Genomic DNA, 24,480 nt, shown 5'->3' on the forward strand with positions numbered 1-24,480 from the left:
TTTTATGAAAATATTGGCATGATACAAGTGTGTCGTTATGTGCTTAGGTACACCATGCTGATGTTTTCTGTGTGAATATTTCCCCCATTCTTCAGCAATAGAGAAACTGATGGTAACTATAAAATATTGTTCACATAACTTTGTATTAGGTAGTAAGTTTGTCTCAAGGATCATGACCATAAGAGTTCCTTATTATTCCCCAAGTAGAGTTTGTGTACAAAAAAGACAAAGGTATGTACCTGGGTACTACTTATATAAGCAACGGTGTTTGCTCTGGGCCTGGCTCTTCGTTGCTTATTATAAGTCAATTGGAGAGTTTGACGTTGAATATGGACATTAAAACAATAATATTCTCAGTAAAAATTTTCAAATAGCAACAAACCTAGGAGTCTTGTCAGAGATTTTAGCTATGATTGGCAAGATTCAAATCTGTATTTTAGATTTAAGAGATATACCAACCAAATACCAATCTAAAAGTCATTTTGGATTATATAAATAAACTTTCTTCTCATATTTAAAAAAATCTAAGAGTTGTGAATATGGACTGAATTTTGGAGAGTTATAAGGTCTAACTAATTTTGTTAGATTTTTAAAAATATAATAGCACAGTTTTGCAAGAAAATACTGCATTTTAAAAATGAGATAATTATTTGGTTTCAGAGATGAATGTACTCATGATTGATACTACGGATAGAAAATAGTAAACTATTCTGCAAAATCCTAGTAATACTTTATCAGTACAATGAGGAAGTAAAGGACACGCATGCTATTTTTCTGATTGAAAAATTTCATAATAAATTTCTGCACAGCCCCTTCTCACCGCATGATGCTAGATAAAACATTCGTCTCTTTACATTCTCATTTTTCTCAGTAGTTAGAACACAGGCAGGATTCCCTCCTCTCAGGTCTGTTATGGAGACTGAACAGAATGCTGTGGCCTCCGAGCCCAGCATTGTGCTTGGCACACCTGAAATTCAAACACTGTAGTGCTGCATATGGGTGGGGCGGAAGGGAAGGTTTGCATCCTACCATTTAAAATACTCTCACTGGCAGTTTATCAGCCTTGCATCATATTTTGAAAACTGAAAATGCACGCAGGCACATCCCAGAGTTAAAGCTTAATTCTATTGGCTACAGCTGTAATGGCATGTGTGCTGTAGGATGACAGATGCCATTGTGAGTTCATCATTGAAGGAGTGGAAAGAAGAGAAACTTGGGAAGGAAAATATACCACAAACAATGTTCACTGGGTAACACACTTTATATTTAACAAAATAATTTTTTAATAATATATTCTTTTACACATCAAATATTGTTGCTAGAATCCCCCCTCTTTTTTTTTTTTACAGTTTAGTATTTAGTGTTTTTATCCCTCTCTTTCTCTTACTAATTTTCAGGCACACCATTTTTCAAAGCTTTTAGAAGCTGAATCAGTTCAACAGGCATCAGCTGATACACCGGATGCTGACCCCTTGTTCAAACATAGCTGAATCTCACGCGGAGACCGGAAGGCAGAAGAGATAGGATAACGAAGAGGTGACTGTGTGGCTGCAATCAAAGCCTTCAAAAGAAACAACAGCAACAGCAACAACAAGATGATGAGACAAGAAGAACTCTGGTGTGCAGAGGTTCGGGAAGAATATCTCAGGGACCTGGCTAGAAGGAAGTTGTTAAATGCTTATCAGTTTATGAGAAATTCTGTCACAGTATAGGCTTGTCCTTCTATAAAAGAGAGAAAGCATTGGTGATTGGGAGTATTAGGAAATAGTGTAGTGAAATTGAAAGAAACAAAAGAATAAAACAAACAGACAAAAGAAACCAGGCCCAACCCAACATGAGCAGTGATGAGAATCCCCTTGTCAAGTGTGTAATAGAGGCCATTGAAGGACTGCCTGTAGGGAACTCTGTAGAAGAATCTCTGCGGTTGTTACAATCTATCCCACCGAATCTTTGCTGTGGGTATCAGTGGTCTTAGACTTTGATGCAACATTTCTATACCTTGGCTCCCAAGTTTCACATTCTTTGTTTCTCACAAGGACATAATAACTCCTTAATAATCAAAAAAAGTCTATGCTACATGGCTCTATTAGTGATGTTTTCAGTTTTATATCTATTTCTGTCATTAATAATAATAATAGTATTATTGACAATAATACTAGTATTTCCTCTCAATAATGTGGATTTTGGGGACTGTCAATAGGCAACCTCAGGGCAAAGAAAGCTGTACAGTACAACTCTGTCTAGACACAGGCTGAAGTGTGCAGCGCCTTTGCTTGTGAGTGCAGGCATAAATCATGCAGAATTGCTCGTGAATGATTCATGGCTGTCTCTATGATGTATCCACAGTGGCAACTGAAAGGCACCAACCTTGCAGCAAATTGGCGTTCTAAGGGATGGCAGCCGGATATTCTTCCTTGGATGGTGCCAGGAAGGTTATTTGTATCACAACACAAGCACAGTGTGTGTGTAAAAGTGTCAGGTCTGGCTCGTCATCACATTCATTTTGGAAATGACAACTCTTTCTGGATGACAGGAGGTGCTTTCAGGGAGGAGAGGCCGACAACTTTAGGTGAGAAAGGTAATTTATGAGACTATAGAAACTGATGTCCAGAGAGTGGCTCTTAGAAGCGCCACACGATGGGGGGGAGGTTGACCCTGGGGTTGCTGTTTGTGTATGATCTAAAGGGCTCAGGGCCTCAACAAAGCCATGTGTGTGCAGTTGAAATTCTCTGGTATATCATATGCAAAAGTGACACAGCTTAATGACACAGCTTTTGAGCCAGGGAAAATTTTGTTCCCCACCAACACCCCTTGAGGACTTTTGGCAATGTCTGAGGACACTTGGTTGATATAACTGGGTGGATGTTCTTGACCTAGCAGCTGAAATCCAGGATTGCCACTTAGCATCTTAAGAATGTGTAGCATAGCCCCTCCCAATCTGGCCCCACATGTCAGAGACTGAGATTGAGACATCTGTCTGTGTAATGTGTCTCTACACAGAAACCACACAAACCAGACTGGGTTTGGGAGCAGAAAACAGGAGAAGGAAAGAAAACTGGATATGAAGAAAAGTTTGAAATTTCCCGATTAGATCTGCACCAGGGGTTTTAGGATGGAAAGTGGGAATACATGACTGGGTCACGTGGTCTCAGAGCTGTGAATTTTGCGCTTGACTGAAGGTGGCATTAGATACCCTGTATATTTCTTTTATTATTGTTTTTTTCCATTGTTATACTAGCAGCATTACCAGGGCAACCTTGAGACTCTTCAAAAGTTCAATTTAATAGTTCAGTATCTAATATATACATTAAAAATGTTCAACTAATGAAATTGTATTGTGCAAGACTCACTCTACCCTAATCTTTAATTTACATCAGCACTTAAGGTGGAAAGAGTGTCCTGAATCTGGATTTTAGATTTAGGGCTGAGTGGTTGTTACTGTAATGTGGTAAACACAGTCCCGAACCATAAAAACTGCTGTAGAGGGCTGGCTTTCAGCCAATTTGGAACTGGAAAGTTAGAAGTGTTTAGAAAGATTAATTCACAGTGGGGGCTATTCACCCTGGTTCTGGTATTTATATTGCCTGGTGACAAGATGGGCTTTGTGGTGTATTTAATTATAAACCAAACTCAAAGCTGGCATCATGAAGAAGTCTGGTGAATATATACCACAGCTTTAAATACTTGTCTCTTTGGGTTCTCCAGTCAACTCATGGTGTTCTTATTCTACTTGTTTCTGATTGGCAGTTTCAAAGTTTTATATATGAAATGTGTGGTTTTTATGAATCAACAGTGAGCCCCAACATATTGGACAGAACAGTGGTTCCTCACCTCAGTCTGCAGAGGACCCAGTTTGCTACTTTGTTTCTTAGCCTACAGACATGATAATTGCCTCCAAGAGAACCATGGTTTGGACACTCTTACATTGTCCCCCTCTGAAAGGATACCTCCCCCGAAACGTTTCTTTATCAAACACTTCTGATGTAACACAAACTTCACTGCACAGTCACTCCTGACCCCTTTAGATTCCAAAGGTAGAAAATCCACAAGAGAAAAGTGCAGTATGCACAGCAGAGTAAAAACGGAGTAAGTCAAGGGACATGAACTGGCAGGTCACAGGCATCATCTGGAGGGAGCCTGTCCAAGGTGGTTTTCTTTCTTGTCACAGAAAATCTTGGTTGTCAAGTCACCATCAAGCATTGGTAATTACAAAAGTGGTGCAGATAGCTATATGCTATGTATATTTTATATAGCAAGAGAAAGAGAGAGAAACTTCCTCTTTGTAAAATAATCACCTTTGTCAACTCCAGAAGGTTTTGCTGGTGACCCTGTTGTAGCTGGCAGGAGTTTGTTTGCTCATTTTGTTGAGTGTTAAACATGTGCCGTGTAGAAACCATAGCATCCCTTCCTAGAACTGGTAACTGTTCGGGAATTTGCCCTACAGAGGCTGCTTGCCTTGGCATTCGCGCTTCGAACACTGAGCGGGTTTCCACCAGTCCCCGTTGTGACAATGGCAGATGTTACAGTCGTCCACTTTCACTTCAATGCCAGCTGGAATTATTGTAGTTCCGGCAAAGCAGTTTGGACCTGGAACACACACACATGCATTGGTTAGTGCACTAAATTTGGGAGCCTCCCCTCCACCCTCTCCTTTTCTTTCCAAAGAATAAGCCCACCCACCCCATCTGTTAATGAGGTCTGATGGAGCCAACAGCTTGTTATCAAGGGTTTTTCTGGTTAACCCCTTCAGAGTCAAGCCAGAGTCAACTCCATGATCTATAACACACATCTCATATTTCCTTTGTATATTAAAGTGAGACAGAGAGATGGAGCAAGAAAAGAGCGAGAGCGAGAGCGAGAGCGAGAGAGACAGGGTTGGGGAAAACCCTGATTATTGTCTACTTACTGAGCCCATTGTGGATTAGACTTTATTTGCTTTGTCCTAGGGTGGAAAGGTGACAAAATGTCTCATGAACAGAGGATTGGCCTGACAGTACCCATGGCAGAGGTCCCTCTCCCTTTCTGTGGAGGGTGTGAGATGAACTTGTTCACTCACCAGATCCTGCCTGGTTCCTGGAATCCCCAGTTTGTTTCTTGATAACAATGAATAATTCATGGATGGATGATTTATTCATGTCCCTAAACAAGCTTTGTTAGAGGTTCATTTGATTTTTTATAAATGGAGCTCCTTTAATCTGCTGGCTATCTTTCTCTCTCTCTCTTTTTTTAAAGGAATGACCCAAATGGTTGGCTTTTGAAAGTCAACAGGAATTTTCTTTTAATTTTTCAAGTTTCACGAAGCTATGTAGCAGATGATTCCTGCTTTTTCTAGATGGATGTGTGTGTGTGTGTGTGTGTGTGTGTGTGTGTGTGTGTTTAATGAAGCATTCTCATATTATTTTTAGTCCTTCCTATATAGGGATGATAATATCCCACAGAATTATTTCTCAAGTTGAAACTGTATTTTAAAAATATGGCTTCCCATAGTGAATTTCAGAGGGATAGTACAAAATTATTGGCTTTTAGGAGTTATTTGGTGTTAAGTCTATGAAGAACACATTTGGGTAAAGAAGGAGATGCTGGGTTGTGTCCAGTAATGATTTGTTAAGCCATCAGTTTGGGCAACTTGCCATAATCACTAACTATATGGCAATCTGGTAACATGTCACTAACAATGGCCTGCTTTCACTTTCTCAAGTTTGTTAGAATTTATAAGACTTTCTCTATTGCCAAACAAATGAAATCAGAGGCTATTTGTAGTGCCAGTTCATTAGTGGAGGCTTCCTTTTGCAAAAATTATAGCTGCTGAGTTATAGTGCATATTTGTTGAGGACCAACTAGCATGCTTTGGCTCTGAGCCCCTTTGTTTTAGAGCTTCTCACTGTATATAACCCCACAACAGTGTTTGTGTGCAGACGCCTGTCTCTCACTCTGCTGCTACAAGGTATCCATGGCTTGAACATGGGGAACTGTCAAGGGCGGGGTGAGAGATCAGCTCAATCTGGTAATAAGTAACTCTTGATTTCCTGCCTACACCCATGAGACATTTTCTTGTTCTGATTCCATGATAAATTCTTGGCTATCTTCAAGTGTTGATTATTTCACAATCACATTAAATGTATGTATCTGAGGGTTTAAGGAATTAGTTGATAGACTTTATTACTTGTGTATCTACAGTTATGTGGGGCAATTCAACACCAAACTATGAGTTACTTCTATACCTAGATCTGAGGGGTTTTTGGAGAACTTTACAGGAAGGGTGTCCCATAATATTGCTTCATCTCTTCTGCTTACCGTCCAGAGCTGCCTCCTGACAGACGCCTATCAGTTCAACCAATTTTAGGCCAGACAGGGTCTTGTAGGGTCCAAGTAGCTGCAGAAAGAGCACTAGACTTGGCCAACACTGTCTGCCTGGAAACAGCCCAGAAGACCAATGCTTGGTCCCTGCGTCCCCTCCTCCTCTCCCCACCTCACCCTACATACAACCAAGACTTTCACTCTAAGCATATATTTTAGCTTTTCCAGAATGAGAAAAAACATTTTGTTTTTAAATTATGGTTTCAAATACAAAGATGTGCAAGCAACAGGCAGACCATTAACTAGGAGAAATCTTCACAGTTTCTTTAGAGGATTGGGAAATGTGATGGATGAAACATAACACACTCTGTCTTTTTCTCTCTCGTTTGTGTGTGCACACGTACACTCATGGATGTGCTGCTGTCTCTCAGAGTGCTGGAAAAACTCACTGCTACAACAACAGAAGACAGATGGAATGCATGAAAAGAGATACCTTGAAAGTCATTTATGTCTAGAAGGGATATTTTACTAGAGTTCTGTTTTTGTATTTTCTTCTTTCTGCCTGTGTTGGTAGCATGCTGTGATAGGCATGCATTTGATTAACCTCTATCTGTTAATCACTTGGAGTTTGCTGCACTTTCAGCCCAAGGAATATTAATTATGCTGATGGATTGAACAGAAATGAAAGATCTTTTGCATGTGCCAAGACTGGCCAAAGTCACTGCTTGGGAATGTAGTCAGTGCTCAGGTGTCTACCTGATGGCCAGAGGCATTTTATTAAATTCTGCACTCTGCTTTGATCTTCTTAACTTTTGTGCTTCAGAGGTTTTGTTGATCTTGTTCTGATAGTCTCAGATATAACTGCAGCAAGTCTCAAGTTTGCCGTTAAAAGTCATACACTTAAAAGCAATTTAGATAATTGTGAGTAGAATGGTTGGCACTATTTAAAAACTGTTCCGGTTTTAGCCTGCTCCCTACTGCGGGTGACAGTAAGTGCTAATTCTCTTTGTGGGTGTCAGTGCTCTCCATGAGCCCCTTACTTAGGCAATCGTCCTTGCTTCTACCTACCATCCTCCTCTTTGGAGGTTGCTCTCATTTTTCTTTTGTATATATGACAGAATAAATTGCTCAGAAGACTGAACTCAATGACAAAGCAACACATTGGTATGTGGAGGACTTGGAAAAACTCCAGAAAAGAACAGTGAAAATGATTAAACGGAGGGCTGGCAGATAGGACCTCCGAGAGAACGCTGAATGATTAGAATCATTTAACTCAGAGGGATAAGATAGAGGAACACCACAATAACTCTCAGAAAGTTGTGGCTTAAGAGAGGAAAAGTAACCAAATAGGCACTCATTCTGCAATCTAGAGACAGAAAAGATACCCCTCTCTCTGCTCTTTCCTCTCTCTCTCTCTCTCTCTCTCTCTCTCTCTCTCTCTCTCTCTCTCTCTTCTCGAAGAACTGATGCTTGACCATGTGCTCATATTTTCTCTCTTAAAAATATTTAAGATGTGTAAACTCTTACCCCAGGTATGGGTTGCACAGTCAATCCCTGAAGGCAAGAACTGAATATCTGTTATTTCTTACAGTCTAGGCATGATGCTGTGTCTAACAGATATTAAGAACTCAATATCTAGTTTGTTTAGCTGAATAAAATAGGGTGAACTATTTTATTTTTGTGTTTACCAGAGACAAATTTGTTACTGAATCTATAGATAAGTCCTTATCTGATTATGAGGGCCAGAACTATAGTATTCACTTACAGGCAGAAATGTGATAATTTGTTGAACACTTACTTTATGCCAGAACTTGCCTTATAATGTTTTTTTTTCAATAATCTATAGAAGGCACATGCTTTTCCTCTAATGATATCGAGCCTCAGATATGGAAAATGACTAGCCAGAGGTTATATACCTGAAATGCGATACCACTGAGATATGAAGTGAAACCTTTATGGCCTGTAAGAGGTTTCTAGTTGCTCAGAAAAGGAAATAACATTCTAGACCTGAGCTGTCTATTATTTTTTTTTGTTCCTTATTCTGAACTTCTGATCAAAATGTAGATTTCTAGTAGATTAAAGCATTTCAGTTGCATATTGAGGTATGAAAGGTGATGTGGACAGAAAGAAGCAAGATTGGTTTTCTTCAGATCATTAAGTATGTACTGTTTTGTGTTGTGTATTTATATAGGGTCTAACAATCATCATTTGTTTCAAAACTAAGGAAGTCTTCCATGATAAGATGTGTGGACCATGGGGCTTTTCTCAAGCTAGCAGTAAAGTTTCTACTGATGCTGTGTGCACTGTGGAAAGAAAGACAATGAAAACGAATTAGGACAAGGAGAGTGATCTTAGACAAACACTTTGTTACCCAAATGCAAATGGGATTTGCATGTCGTATAGTATTGGAAAGAATTCAACCTTTTGAAAATGTGATAGAATTGGAAATTGGATTCCTTGCTGAGGCTGAGCAAGGAGGGAAGAAGGAGAAGAGAGACTGTTAAAACCAGGAGACGGTTTCCTCATGAGATCCATGAATAATATGCCCTACTATTCTATACTTCTTTGAATATTTATTTTGCATCTCTATAAAACCAAAACTAACTTCAATTTTTTTCAGTCAAAACCATTATTTTATAAAGAAGAGAAGGAGCAAGTGTGAAAGCTGTAACTCTCTGGAGAGATGCCTGAGGCAAGTCAAGACTCTATTGTTGGGCAGCACATCTTCCCATCGTCCCATCCCAACTTCCCCAAGGTACCACGAGGTACATGCAGAGAATATCTTGTGATCAGATAAAAAGCAATTGGAACCGTTTTTTCTAGCTTTGATAATACAAGGTTTTAAGAAAGCAAGCAGAACATAGAAGGATTCCTGTGGTATTTGTTGTTATATGGACCAGGAAGATTTACTCAGACAGTGAAGTTTTCTGGTAATCCCCCAAATTTCCCTTACAAAAAACTGCATAGGAGCAATGGGGAAAACAAGCTTATCTGATCACACATTGCTCCGTAGCTAATGCTCACTTGCTATACCACACACCACAATGATATATAACCTGACTAAGAGTTCTGAGGGAAAGCACAGAGAACCTGACAGGGTCCAGTGGAAGACCTTGAATAAAGTAGGAGTGGAGTGGGAACCACCTGGAAAGTCGAAAAGACCAGTGTGTCCAGTGGCACACACAAGAAGCTGGTGAGTTACTGCTGGGTATGCAGTCAGATACTGAAATACAAGAAGAAATCATGAAATAGCAAAAGATTTTATGGTCTTTTTAATACAATTTCGGTGGCTTCAAACTGGACATGGTAGGTGTGTTTACACAATGCAAAGCAGATCAGGAAATGCTACAAATCAGGGTTTTAGTTCCACCTTTTCCAATCTCCATTTCTCAGTCAGTTATCAAGCATATATTAGTATGTTACTAGTTTAGGGCTGAAGATTCTGGGTCATTTTCCATGAAAAGATTTTATACTTCTCCTCTCCTCTCCTCTCCTCCCCTCCCCTCCCCTCCCCTCCACTCTCATCTCCTCCTCTCCTCTCCCTTTCCTTCCCCTTCCCTTCTTCTCCCTCCCTGCCTCCCTCCCTTTCTCCCTTTCTCCCTCCCTCTCTCTCCCCCTCCCTCCCCCTCTCTCTGTTTGTGTGTGAGAGAGACAGAGACAGAGAGAGTAAAGACACTAATGATGTAAATTTTACTGCTGTCACAATGTGACTCTCTATAGACACTTGTGGATGACTTAGAGAAGACATATCTCTGCAGATGAGGGGTTTCTGCTGTTGAAAAGTCCCGTCACCTTACATGTTTTGGCATTGTATGATGACAAGATAGAACTTCTTTCCTCCATTGTTCTAAGACACTAAACATGCCAGCCAAAATGCTGACTTAACTTTTACATTGGTTTAAGCAGTTGTTAGTACATGGGCTTAAGTTAATGACCAGAATAGAGTATCCCTTATAGGAAATAAAATCCTAAAGGAGATGGTGGAATTTCAGCCTGAGAGCTGAAGTAGATATTAGACAGGCAGTTATCTTGGGATCTCATAGAACTACATGCAAGGTAACTGAGATACTGTGTTGTGGAGGGCAAAGCAGGAACCAATTTGGTATCAACAAAACTAGCCTTGGATAATTTAACTTACTGGAGGAAATTGTATCTGGACAATATCTGCAGTAGCAAAACAAAGCTGGAGATAAGACAATTGAAGCAATGATCAAAAAGTACAGAGAGGGAGCCTTAAAGACCTACCTTGGCCACAGAAAGAGCAGGTGACCCATTGATTTCACCAGCATGGGTCTCTGGATTCTGTTGCTAGAACTATACACATAAACCTCCTTTTCTACCAGTCCTGATGGGATCTGTGGCAGATGTATCTAGCTGTAGTACACCAGGAAATGCTCATCCCAGCTGGAAGAAGGATTGGAATATGAATCTCTAGCTTTTGTAGCTTTTCTGGGAGATAGAAGATGTGTAGGGTGTCATGAGGATGTGTTTTTCTTCACCATAAATATTAGGTATGGTCTTATGCTCATTCCGTTGTTCTGAGACATTAAAAATGCCAGCTAAAATGGTTCACAGTTCTCTTATATTAGCTCCACTAATGTCCAGAACCTGTGGATACTTCTCAGTTCAGCAAACATTGCTCCAGTCGTCTTTTCTTTCCTTTCTTTTGCTTTTCCCTCTTTCCCAGACAGGGTCACACTTACATTGTGCAGCTTGGCCTCAAACCCCAGACCTTTGGGCCTCAGATTCCCAGGTGCTGGAATTACAGGCAAGTGACATTGCTCCTTGACTTTTAAATACTTCCTAGGAGATCTTTATGGATTATCTTATTTTCTCTTCCACTGAACTATTTTTTCTTTCTTTTTGGGTGAGACACGAAAGCACAAAAATATCAAGTGACTTTCCCAAAGTCTCACAGCTAATGAGAAAGCGAGATGTGGAGGACAGAACAATCTCTGCTTGTTCCATCTCAGAAAGCAATCGTCTTGAAAAGAAGAGCCACTGCTCATTTCTCTCAAGGTTTGACAACACCCAGGATGATGAGATTGCAGTAGAAGTAAACAACTTGGCTATTTAAGCTTCTGGGGTGAATAGGAGACAAAGGGGGGGCGGTGAGTGGGAGAGCAGCTGAATGGGAAGGAGAGTTCTAGCTATAAAATTCACCTGCGAGGCAGGGAAATGGCCCCTTAAAGAAAGAGCTTCACTTCCCAAGAATGACATTTGGTCCTCAGGAGGCACAGATGGTCGACAGGGCAGTAGCATAGCTCTGGTGATGAGCATAGAAGTCATAGAAGACAGCCAGGATGACATGGGGAATCCTTGGGAAGCAATGCCTTATTTTTATTGTTTATCAATGCAGATATTTTTTAGAAAGTTAGACTGGCCAGGTCATCTTTATCTGCACCCTGTAAAGTAGTTTCTGGGTGGTAATGGTGCACTCCTTTAATTTCATCACTCAGGAGGCAGAAGCAGACGGATCTCTGTGAGTTTGAGGCCAGCCTGGTCTACAAGATCTAGTTCCAGAACAATCTCCAAAGCTACAGAGAAATTCTGAATCAAAAAAAAAAAAAAAAAAACCAAATAAAGTAGTACTGATTCCTCGAAAATTCTGAAAACAACTTTATACTGTTTAATTGTCCTCTTTTGATTATTCCAATCCCTAGCCTTGATTTGAAAGTTCAATATCCAGGACCTTCTGGCTTTCATTGTTCCCACAGGACAGGGAACCCTGATTGCTTTTCGGGCTGAGGGCGGGGGGGACTTAATTGGGGGAGGGAGAGGGAAATGGGAGGCGGTGGCAGGGAAGAGACAGAAATCTTTAATAAATAAATACATTAAAAAAAAGAACAGGAAGTATTGAGGAAGAAAAAAAAAGAAAGTTCAATATTGACACTTGGTATCTTTTAGAAATTAGTTGTAAATGATCTTTCTGCCACATAAGTGAGGCTAATTTCTATTGTGTGAAGCCATAAACATCCTATATTTATTTCTCAGATCATCTAAATCATTGTTTCAGTGAATAGTAGGGCTGTGAGCTTCGGTTTGCAATTGAATTGGATTGGATTATATCCTTCCCTCTGATTTTAATTCTCTGCTTCACCAAATCTGATGGGACTTATGGTGCCCTGGAAAAGAAAATAGTTTTCTGATCAGGTGGGTCTATTTTCAATTATTAGAATCTTGGAAAAATGTTGATAATAAAACCAGCAATAAATTAAAAAATAAATAAATAAAACATAAAAGCCCAGATGATATTGGGTTTAAATAAAAAAAAATGTCAACTACTAGGAGGCAGATTTGAATAAAACACATTGTATGCATGTATGAAACAATAAAACAATAAAAATTATTTAAGTCAAAAAAAACCCAAAAAACAAAAAAAAAACCCAACAATTAGAGACGTGCACAGTTAAAATGGAATGAAATGCCTTAGCCCTTCCTGGTGACATGTCCCGGGGGCGTTTTTCGGCATAGCCAGAGAAGAGGGATGGCATTCCAGTTGCCAACAGGAGCATTGGACTAGATGGCTCTCTCTACCTGCTTTCAATCACTAATCCCTATGTTACTTCCAAAACCTTTTGATTAAACTTAAAAACAAAAAGCTTCCTTAGATTAAGGTGGCAAGATTCAGGAAGGATCATTTTTTCAGAGGCTGCCCTGAAGGTGACTGTTAATCATTTTATTTGAAAATTCAATATTGCCAAACTCCCACACAAATTTCAGTCCAAGAACTCCAGAGAGTTTTCTGGCCCCTTAGCACATAAGATTTATTGTTTGGTGTTCCAGTTAAGTCGATTGCAAAGGACGAAGCCTAGAGAAGAAGAAATGGCCAAGACACAAAAGAGAAAGGTAGCCGCTCTTATTCAAAAGACAGGCTAACCAGCTAGTTTTGGGCACAGGGCGACAATCTGGTTCAGTATTAGCTATCTCTAGCTTGCCTGCCTGGCCATCTGCTTAGTCAAATTTTCCACACTGAAGCATGAGTGTCCCACTTCATTAGAACTGTGAATGCCTTTCAAATCACAGCTATCCTAGGCAGGGTTCTCGCAGTCCTACCCTATTTACATATGAGGATGCCAAAACTCAGAGACAGGTAAAGCATAGAATTAAGATCCTGGAGCTAGACAACTCCCATTTCAATGCTGGCTGTGGGAACCGAATGTCCTTAGATGTAGAGGGGAATCATAATAACATAGAGAATTATTCCATAGAGGTGTTGAGGAGACAAATTTTCATCTGGAAAGCACCAAGACTGACCCTGTTGCACAGTGAAGTTGAATAGTTATTGCTTTCTATCATTCTGACCACTGCTATCACTGGAGCTGTATTCTGAGTAACGCTGGTTAGGTTCTCAAGCTCATGTCCATTAATTTATTGTCTTTTTTAAAAAACAATTTAAAGCATAAATAAGGAAATTTCTTCTACTTATGTGGATTGAGATTTGTTTGCAGACCGAGTGGGCATACAGCCATACAATCCTTGTGAGCTTCTCCCAGGCTTGTTTACCATTTGTCAGAAAAGCAGACAAGTGAATAAAATATCTGAATAGTGGTTCTCCAGAGAGAGCTAAGCGGGTAGACACCGGTGTGTGCCCTTCGCAGGGCTTTTTAGGAAATGGTTTCCAATGAATTACTGAGACCACTAATGGTTAGTGCTGTTGTTGGGAGGAAAGGAAGAAAGTGTGGTAAGAAAAAGTTCAGGCTAAAGGTTAAAAATGTGATGGAGAACAGGGGCAGGAGGAGGGGAACAGGGGCAGGTGTGGGGAACAGGGCAGGTGTGGGGAACAGGGGCAGGTGTGGGGAACAGGGCAGGTGTGGGGAACAGGGGCAGGTGTGGGGAACAGGGCAGGTGGTGGGGAACAGGGGCAGGTGGTGGGAAACAGGACAGGTGGTGGGAAACAGGGCAGGTGGTAGGAAACAGGACAGGTGGTGGGAAACAGGGCAGGTGGTGGGGAACAGGGCAGGTGGTAGGAAACAGGACAGGTGGTGGGAAACAGGACAGGTGGTGGGAAACAGGGCAGATGGTGGGAAACAGGACAGGTGGTGGGAAACAGGGCAGGTGGTGGGGAACAGGGCAGGTGGTGGGGAACAGGACAGGTGGTGGGGAACAGGGCAGGTGGTGGGGAACGGAGCAGGTGTGGGGAACAGGGTTGTATGTTTTGCCCCTGTCCAGATCTTATATATTCTATCTGATACTCTGAATACCTGTGACTGATAATAAAATTAGTCTGGAAAATTTAAAAAAATGTGATTGCAAACTAAGTAAAAGGGGGATAGGTACAAAGAAACATTGCGTATAAACCGGTATGCAGTGCGAAGTTTTGCAGTTTTCACTTGCTGCTTACCAGAGGAGCAGATGTAACTTTTCATTGATGGCAGACATATTGAGCACATTTTGCTATCCTACACTATCGGCTCTTCTGCAGTCATTAGAAGGAAAGAACTGCAACTTTCAGCTGACTTACGAGGATCCCATGACTTACTGAATAAGAATATAGCTATGCAGAAAGTGGGTGCAATGTGACCCCAGTTTAATAGACAAATGTAGACAAACAGACGCTTGTGTGTACATTTATAGACGATTCCAGAAGGTTGGGGAGAATAAGGAGACACATATTTGTGAAACTGTTAACATGGATTGCATTGCTAGTGGGAGAAGTTCCTGATGATCAGGGAGGACCAGGGTATACAGCTATAGTCTATATTAAAAATATTTAATTTTTATTTATGTATAATATAAATATAATATATTTAATATGTAATTTAATATATTAAAAATATATGTTAAAAACTCTATAGTAAGGAAGGCATCATGGTAATTTACATTTAGTTCTGTGTGTAAGAAGAAAGAATAAATTCTGATACTACCATGCATTTTAATATCAATGTATATATCTAATAATATGGTTCTTCTTAAAATTTGACATAAACTTGGTAGAGCAGCTGGCATATCTTGAACCTGAAGAAATCTAGTGAGGGCAGGCAGAGCAAGGGGCAGAGCAAGGAACATCATCGCTGCTCCAGTTTCTTTGATCCTGAACTTCTAAGACTGTAGCTATCCACTACAGAGAACACTGGGCAGGTGTGGTGAGGCAGTACTGGAGACATGGGTACTTCAGGGAGCAATCCACCTAAAGTCTAAAAATGCATGCATCAAATTTCAAAGACTAAGAGAAGCTGAAATGCTCATTGATACTTTATGCTGATCATATATATGTTGATGGAGAGCTAAATAAAATATATTTTTAAATATATTATATTTATATAAATGTGTATGATTAAAATTGACTTAATCCTTTACCTTTTTAATATGGTTGCTAAAAATTATATTCATGCTTGTGGGGATAGATCTGAGTTCAATTGGTAAATGCTTACCTAACATGTGTTACGCTTGCTACTGCCTAAATTGAAACCCCAGCATTCAGGGGGTAGAGAAAGGAAGCTCAAGGTCATCCTCAGCTACATAGCAATTTTGAGGACAGCCTGGGCTACATGAGATCATTTCTTACTCTTCCCCAAAAAATAAATAAGTAAATAAGTAAGTAAGTAGGTGAATGAATGAATGAATGAATGAACGAATTTTATCCTGGTAGCTCAAATGGCATTTCTACCAGACATTACTGCCCTAGAGACATAATTGATGAATGAGATGCCAGGTCTTCAAAAGGAAGCTACAGTTGATATAATTAGGGGACAGAAAATATGATTTGTGGGAAATAACCTACCTTTGGGACAGGAGAATTTCAAAAGAAAACTTGGCCTTTGATTAATCTTATCATGATTGCTCGAGGTACCCTTGAAATTAAAATCCTGGGCCCCATCAGATGCCTTCTGAACTAGACAATGTGGGTGTGGAGCCCTCATAACCCATGACATTCTAAGTGATTTGAATGCAAGCTCAAGTGTGAGCGCTTCTGCCTGACAATCACACAGATTTTGGATGAAAGGTATGCTATCCAGGAGTCAAGAAGGTACCATAGTTAGCGTCAGCTTTGGAGCAAGCCTTAGTGAAAACAGAGCATATCCGAAAGGCTATGAATTCAGCACAGGACAAGAACATAGGCTTTTAGAAAAGGGTCATTTCTAAGGAGAAATTCTGGGCAAGTAAATAGTGGTTAAATGGTTCAATTACTTTGAAGTTTCAGCCTTAGCCTCTGAGCTGTCATTACTGTGTTTCTCCAATAAGTGTGATATTTTTTTTTACCCACACGACAGCTTGGGAATCAAGGAGATGTGTATGAGACATGGCATTTGAAACTCTTTTAGATGCTTTAATGGCCTTACTTTTAAAAATAGGCAGTGTTCCCTGGAAATAAAATGGTATATACTTATCTTTGGATTTAAAACATATGGTGGACAATGAGGGCTGCTGAGAAGCCAAGGACAATGGCACTGGGTTTTGATCCTACTTCTTGTTCTGGCTTTGTGGGGACCTAGCCAGTTTGGATGTTCACCTTCCTAGACAGGATGGAGGGGGGAGGACTTTGGACTTTCCACAGGGCAGGGAACCCTGACTGCTCTTCAGACTTGAGAGGGAGGGGGAGAGGAGTGGGGGGAGGGCGGGAGGGGTGGGAGGCTGGGAGGAGGAGGAAATTTTTTTTTCTCAATAAAAAAAATAAATAAATAAAAAATGGAAAAAAAAACATGTTAGAAAAGAATGTTATCCTGCTTTCCCCAACTTTCATATTCAAGTGGTTTTCTTTAAACAAGCGTGTACCTCACATAGTCTGCAAACTTCTCACTTCCTCAATGAGAGAATTACACTTCCATTTTCATTTCCTTAAAAAGATGCGTGGGCAAACATGTTTGAATGGAAGCCATGCCCTCATAGTTGACGGAGGAATGGTTTTGCTTGCCAGCAAAGCATGCATACACACACATAGTCACACACACACACACACACACACACACACACACACACACACACACACACACACCATTCCATCATGGAGGTACAATAGAAAAGTTTTAGTTATAGTCAAAGATATGGAATGTCTTACAAAACAGCGGAAATTAGAGATGATAAGTAGTTTGTTTCATTATTGAAATACATGACAAAAGATTTTCTTTTCTCAGCTAGAATGACAATGCATTATTAGACACGCCTTAGGCACAGGAAGATGCAAAGCAGCATTTCCTCTGATGCATAGCTAACGATGCTTGTAGACAGCTCCTAACTCTGAAACACAAGTGATGACACCATGCACACAGTGCACAAGTGCACCATGAAATGAGTACCTTAGTTGGAGAAAGACAGTGACCCATAATTTAGAATTCCACAGGCAAATGTTAAACATCCCCCACTGTCCGAAGCCTGTGAAACAGTTTGGATGTGACAAGTAGATTTTATCCCTCTGTGGATATGGTTAACTACAATTGAAAGCTAAACCATCATGGGGTAAAGTTTACAAGAGCGAAAATAAAGACTGTGTATACCCAGAGATTTTGATCTGGTTCACGAGAGGAGGCTAGGAGACAAGTGTCCTGGAGAAGGGCTGTGGGAGGAACTTGGGAAGGTGACAGCATCCAAGCAAGGAACTGGCATCCTTCTAACCCCTCCTGAGAGGAGGTGTCGAAGACACTGAGCTTGGGGAACAGTCTGGATTCTACGTGGCAGAGGCAGTGAGAGGGAAGAGAATGAAAGTTAAGAGAGAAGTTGAACCAGTTATTAATGTTTTTAAAAGTTATTTTTGGGGTTGCGGATTATGTCTGAAAGGGAAGTGAAACCATTGTCTGACTAGACTTATTTAAAATTCGTTAATTGTTATGTTGGTTTCAGTGGTGTTGGGGAAAGTAAAGGGACGGGAAATTTTCTAGCATGAGTCAGAAATAATGGTAGGCTAGCTCGGGTGGCAAGAATGGGGAAGAGAGAGAAACAGATGAGTATGTGCCAAGTTTGGGAAACTTTCTCAGGGTGGCGCTCTCATGTTAGCAGCGGCCAGAGCCTGCGCGATGATGTAAAACATGCCACAGAGGTTTCTGATGTAAGCCCATCTGTGGAGCCGTGATAAAGAAGCTGGGTTTTAGGAGGAAGTACGGAATCCATCTCAGAGACCGTGAGCTGAGGGACCACAGACCATCTATGCACGGGTGAACCAAGAAATAGCACGACCTAGCTTTGTGGTAGAGAGGTGGAAGCCTTAGCATACAAACAGTTATTGGAGCCAGGACAGTGTGGACAAGGCTTCCCAGGGACGTTTGATGGGAAGCAAGAAGAACAAAGGACCTAAGACAGAATTGCCATTTAAGTGCAGACAGAGAAGGACACATTGATTGGAGCAACCAAAATAAACCCAAAGAAGGCTAAAAGCATGGGGGTGAGTAACATCAGAAAAGCAAAACAAAGAAAACCTTTCAGGCAAAGGCAGCTGAGATAGCTCCTGAAATTAGGACCCAGCCAAGCTCGTTGTGACCTTGACAAGTGTAATTTCTGGGGTGGCCAAAGCAAAGCCACGTTTGAATGTTAGAGTAGGCTGAGGAATGGGGGTAGGGTAGGGGTAAAGGAAGCCAGTGAGTGAACGAAAGGACAGTGCAGTGAAGGAGGGAGAAGGTGGCCTGGGAAGGGTCAAGGAGCAGGAGGAACGGCTTATGACACAGAAAGGCTGGATGGAGTATATCCACAGAGCGGCCTTGAGAAAGGCAAGCAGCATTGAATTTTGTTCTTAGACGGAAGCGGACTCATTTATCATAGCCATAGGCAGCTGAAAGGATTTCTGTCTGATAATTTCTAGTTTCTCTGGGATGTGGGTAGGACATGAACCCACAGGTTGTGGAGGGAGAGGAAGGGGACGGAAAAAGGCTGAGGCAGCTGACTGGGGAGGTATAATGGAATTGTTGAACAGGGCAGACGGCCCAAGAGAAGAAAATGGCTACAATTTATGTGGTAGCAATTTGATTGCTTCTGTGATCTTTCTCTCCAGAGCTCAACAATATTGTCAAAGAGAGCTCCAGGCAGACAGCATTTAATAGCCTTGTGACCACTGGCAATGCACCTGTTCTGTCTGGTCTTCCCCTCCATGCTGTTTTCTCAACTAAGAGTGCTTTTGCCTCCCACACGCCCATCGGAAGAGGGGATCCGCATAAGGTGCTGAGAAGAATGAACTCACACGGCCACTCTATGAGGACTCCAGGCTTGAAGCTTGGCAGGAACTGATAATGACTCAAGCAAAGGAATGGATGAAATTAACAAGAGAATGAATTAAACTGTAGACTAAAGAAGGCCAAGAGATGTGAAGATATTGATTTTGGGATTAAAATTAAAATCTAAAATCACAGATTGATTTGTATGTATTAGAAGTCTCCTGGTATTGGATTCCTGACCTTGGGTTATAGTATACTAGTTTTGCTGATAGAATCAAACTATTGGTACAAGTGACTAAGAGCATCCCAGTTCGGTTCCCCCAACTCCTCTCCTTTGGCAATGGTACCGACATGTACAGACTTTACATTAAAAACATATTTTCCTTGAAGTAGTTCCTGTGGACCCTCCATGTTCTGGAATGGCTGAGAAAAGGCAAAGTTCTTAAAGAGAGAAAACATTATAAGCAGCAATACTAAGGGAATCCCCCTCAGTTAAGGCGATGTTGTTTAAAGGCTGTAAATTTGGCAACTGTTTATGTTCTTTTCCTCGAGGTCTGCAATACAATTTAAGCCAGGAAAATAATCAGTTTGGTCTGAGCTAGAATTGCTGCAAAATAAACAGTCTCGAAAATTGAACTTTAAAAGGAACTCTCTGCATTGCTGATGCACTGAGACACGCAGAGGAGTGATTTTTGTCTCAGAGAATGCACTTCATCTGGCCATTCAGACCATGGATTGAGACCCTGGTTATTTGTCACAAAGACAAATGGAGTGTAGATAACATTTGCTCGCAGGTAGGACAATGACTGAGGTTTATCTGGTGCAACATTATTAAAGGACCCACTGCGTGCTGTCGAATGGGGGAATAGTCTCGAGCTGTAAGAAGCAGGCAAACAAAACACAGTCATGGAGTGGGTGCTGACTGGCATTCTGGGAGTCTGCTAATCTTCTCATTTCTTCTTGCTTAAGCAAATGATTTTTAGCTTGAATTTCGGGGGAGGGTAGGGATGAGTGTAGTTAATCTTGGGTGGAAAAAACTGCCAGTCCTGTTTCAAAAGATATCCCCAAATCTGCCAACCTCCCTGGACATTGCCGGTGAACAGGGGTCAACTATCAATGACCTTTATTGATTACTATCACTCCAAATATATTACTGAAAGCTTCTTGCATGACAGAGAGCAGGACACTAGACATGTTTTCAGACCTTCGTAGGCTTATGATGTGCAGCAAACAGAGAAACATGTGGAGTGACAGAGAAACAAGTGGAGTGGGCAATAGGAGGAGGGGGGATGGGGAAGAGTCTCGATCAATAAAGAAGGAGAGGGAGAGGTTGAGGAAGAAGAAGGCTTCCTGGAGGATCCAGAGAAGGTTGAGTGAAATCTTGGGAAGCCATAGGAAGTAATTTGTTGGCAAAGGCAATTTTCATGTCATTGTGGGGTTTTAAAAGTGTGTGCAAGTATGTGTGGTTTGTGTGTGTGTGTTTGTGTGTATGTGTGTGTGTGTGTTTGAGTGTGTGTGATGTTTATAGAGACTCAATTTGAATAGAAGTTAGGCTGTAGGATGAATTAATAAGAGTGAAGGCTTATTTTGTTTTCTTAAATTAGTGATGGTTGTTTATTTCTATGCCTTTACACAGAGAAGAAAAGGCCAGAAATAAAGGAAAGATGATAGTTTTTTTAGAATTTCTGGGTCTTTATACAGGGGATGACTTCCGGTATTTGGTAACTGAAGTAAAGAACCAGGCTCTTAGGACCAGCTGTGGCCACAGCAGCATCATCAGGAAGCTTGGTGGTGGACGGATCATATCAGGCCCCACTCCAGACTTACCAAGCCAGGACCTCTTTCAACAGGAGGGAGCATTCTTCAAGTGGTTCTCAGCCTTCCTACTGCTGTGGCCTTTTAATACCGATAACACCAATCATAAAATTATTTTCACTGCTATCTGATAACTGTAATTTTGATACCATTATGAATCACAATGTAAATATCTTATTTACAACAACCACTGTTCTAGGTATAAAGTTAAGGTGAGGATTTACGGGCTTATTGTGGGTGAGGAGCATTGATGACCTTTCCTTTTGTTGGGAAGGAGTAAGTGATTTCTTGAAGGGGAGGGCAGTTCTCCAGGCCTTGGAAGTTTCGCTGAGAGAGAAAGCCTGGCATCTGCGTGGGTCTGGTGTGGAAAGTATGCTTCTGTAGCCAATGGAGGAGCCAGGTGCTTGCACTGATGTAGGTTTCACATTGGCTAGGCCGCTGGGAGTAGGCAAGAAGGAAATGTGGATTAATGGACTGCTGGGTCTAAGCTGGAGAAGTAGTCAATGAAGATCAATGAGAGTCAATAGAAAATGGGATCAACCACAGCCATCAGTAGAAATGAGAAACACAGCAACTTCCCTCTGCATCACTAAAATTTCTACAGTTTCCAAGTCCTTAAAATGAGAAGACTTGTAAAGTAGGACTGAAGCCTTTAAAAGATCCAAATGATGTTCCTTCTCATAGTGAATGTGTCCTTTATATTTTCTTTATAACTGTTCGTAGAATTGATAGAGGAAATAGATTTCGAATACCACCCTGATCCCCTACCATGGTTCTTCCTTAGCCTTTCAGCTTCAAAGCACTTTGTCCCTTCCTTGTGACTTTATTTAACTACCTTTCCTAACAACACGGTTTAATCCCTTCTATTGTAAACTCAGAGTAAAAGGCATTTGTCTTGCTAGTTTGTTTTTGGGAGGTTTGTAACTGGCATAGAGGTTTCAGGAGTGGTTCAGAAACTCCAAAAGAGATAACGCCAGAGGGAAGACTGAGGGGAGACTTATAGAAGGTTTCCACTCTAAAACTAAGGTTTTGAAGGTTCACCTGTAGGTGCTGAGGAGGACTAGGAAGCATGAGTTGGTGGAAGGGCAAACAGAGGGAGATTTGAGTCAGGGAAGTGATACAACGCTAACATTTCCACTGTGGAGGGGTGGGCATCATGAGTGGGTGGCGGGGATTTGAGGCAGGGAAGTGGCCGAAACCAACATTTCTCTTTACTCTCTCTGTCCAGACTGTGCGGGACTGGACCAGGTGTGTCCACTCGGAGAGGAAAATGTGAGGGGCAGACAACTGTGACCAAGCAGGTGAAGTGGAACTGGGGTTTCCCTTGGGCCACTAGCTCCCAGTAATGGCTTGGAGACTTCTTATTAATTATGAAATTAACTCCATAGCTTAGGCTTCTTTCTAATTAGTTTTTATGACTTAACCTGTTCATATTAATCTATGTTCTGCCATGTGGCTTACGGCTGCTACCTCTCCTCCTGCACACCCTGCTTGCTCTGTATCTCCATTTTTCTCTTCCCAGAGTCTTCTCTGTCCCCAAAGTTCCTTCTGCAGCTCTTTCTAGCTATTGATTTTATTTTTTTATTACACCAATCACAACAATACTTCTTTACACAGTGTACAAAATATTCTGTAACCGTGGAGGATGAGAGCTGAGCAGACTCTAGGCATTGGCAGAGACCTCACCCTGCTGGCAGGTGAGTATAGAATGATATTAGATGCAGAATAAGCATGAGGGGGGAGTCTGCAGTTCCTCCCCAGCTGCTGAGTTTGTTGACAGGCAAAACCATTTAATGATGGAGACAGGAAAGAAAACTGAGTCGGAGGAGAGAAAAGGGGACCACTGTAACCTTTGGGATCTGAGAGCGAAGGGTTCAGTTTTCGACATGCAAAAATATTCTGCTTCTGGCAAGAAATATTGATCGAATACATTAAAAAATAAGAGCGTGGGTATGAGACTGTGTTTTTGAAGTTCAAGGAAGAGCCAAGGTTGAAACAGAGCCATGTTATTAAAAATACTTGCATCTATTTCCCCCAAGTGGAATTTAGCACTGTACAGCCGAGCCCGTTGTGAGGGACAGAGATGTCTAGTAGGAAGCCCACTGACCTTTAGCTACACCCAAGGTTCCATGTGATGCTCATTTTCATTCCAAATGGCACCACACAGCCCCAGGCACAGTACTTTCTGGAGCATTTGAACAATAAAGAGGATTTGCAGCACTTAGATTTTACATGCAGGATTTCAAGCCAACTTGGTTCTAAACAGTGACTTAGGTACTTTTAAAACATTTGCGTGTTTGGGCTTGTGTCTTTGCAGCAGAACAGTTGCAGAGTGACCCTGAAGGGAATTGAGAAGTCCTTGAACCAATTTAGTGGCCTTTGTTTGTTTGTTTTGGTTTTGGTTTGAGTCTTATTGGAGACAAAGAAAGATAGAATGATAGGAGATAGGAGAATGATCAAGGTTGTTACATTCTGGGAACCAGAAAAGGAGACCAAAGAAATGTATCCAGTTAATTCTACCCAGATCTCAATCCTTTGTGACATGACCATATGGCTAATTCAAACTATTAACTGTTTTTTTTTTCGTAGTATCATTTTTTTTTTAAACAACAGATTTACATTTTATTCCCTGGAACCTGGGGATAATATTACATGATAATGTTTGGATACATGATTAAGTCTGGGGACCTTATCATGGATCACTCAGGAGAGGATTATGCAAGCAGGAGGCAGAAAAACCAGTGTCAATAATGAAGAAGAAAGAGAGGGGCTGGATGAAGAGAACAGGGCCAAGCAAGGCAAGCATCCTCTGTGCACCGGAAAATGTACGGAACCAGTTCCCCTCTGAATGAAGTCAGCAGTCCTGCCAACTTTTTCACTACTGAATTCTGACCTTCAGCACTAGACATCATAGCAGGAGGAGCAGGAGACATCACATTCTTAGTCATCAGAACATCGGGAAGGCCGTAAACCTCAAAGGCCCACCCCTAGTGGCCCACGTCTCCCCAAAGTGCTCTACCCCTACAGTTCTGGAACCTTCCAAAATAGCACCTTCAGCTGTGGACCAAAAGTTCAAACACATGCACCTACAACGGTTGGGCATTTTATATTCAAGGCGGAAGAGTGTTAGCACTATTTTTAGTTTTGCCCAATAGAATCTCTGCAGGCAGATAGGCTTGGTCCTTTCTAAACATAGACCAAGGTGGCTGCCCACTCTGCAAGCTGTAATCATGAAATATACTTGAGCAATTATTGTGTAAAAGCTTCCTCTGAGGGGCTTCCTACAGTA

At 41.2% G+C, this 24,480-nt stretch overlaps 1 protein-coding gene across 2 annotated transcripts in view; it reads right to left on the reverse strand.

Annotated features, from left to right (window-relative positions):
* Positions 1 to 734: 734 nt before the first annotated feature.
* Positions 735 to 24,480, reverse strand: part of Vwc2l (von Willebrand factor C domain containing 2 like) — a 152,868-nt gene continuing 129,122 nt past the window's right edge. The window contains exon 5 of one of the 2 annotated variants that reach the window (XM_026786440.1): positions 735 to 4,587. In XM_026786440.1, the coding sequence (XP_026642241.1) occupies positions 4,439 to 4,587 (149 nt within the window). In that variant the 3' untranslated portion in view covers positions 735 to 4,438. The remainder of the gene's footprint in view (positions 4,588 to 24,480) is intronic. The other variant, XM_013351619.2, reaches the window with a different exon arrangement.

Source organism: Microtus ochrogaster, linkage group LG4 (genome assembly GCF_000317375.1).
Source record: "Microtus ochrogaster isolate Prairie Vole_2 linkage group LG4, MicOch1.0, whole genome shotgun sequence".
Taxonomy (NCBI): Eukaryota; Metazoa; Chordata; class Mammalia; order Rodentia; family Cricetidae; genus Microtus; species Microtus ochrogaster.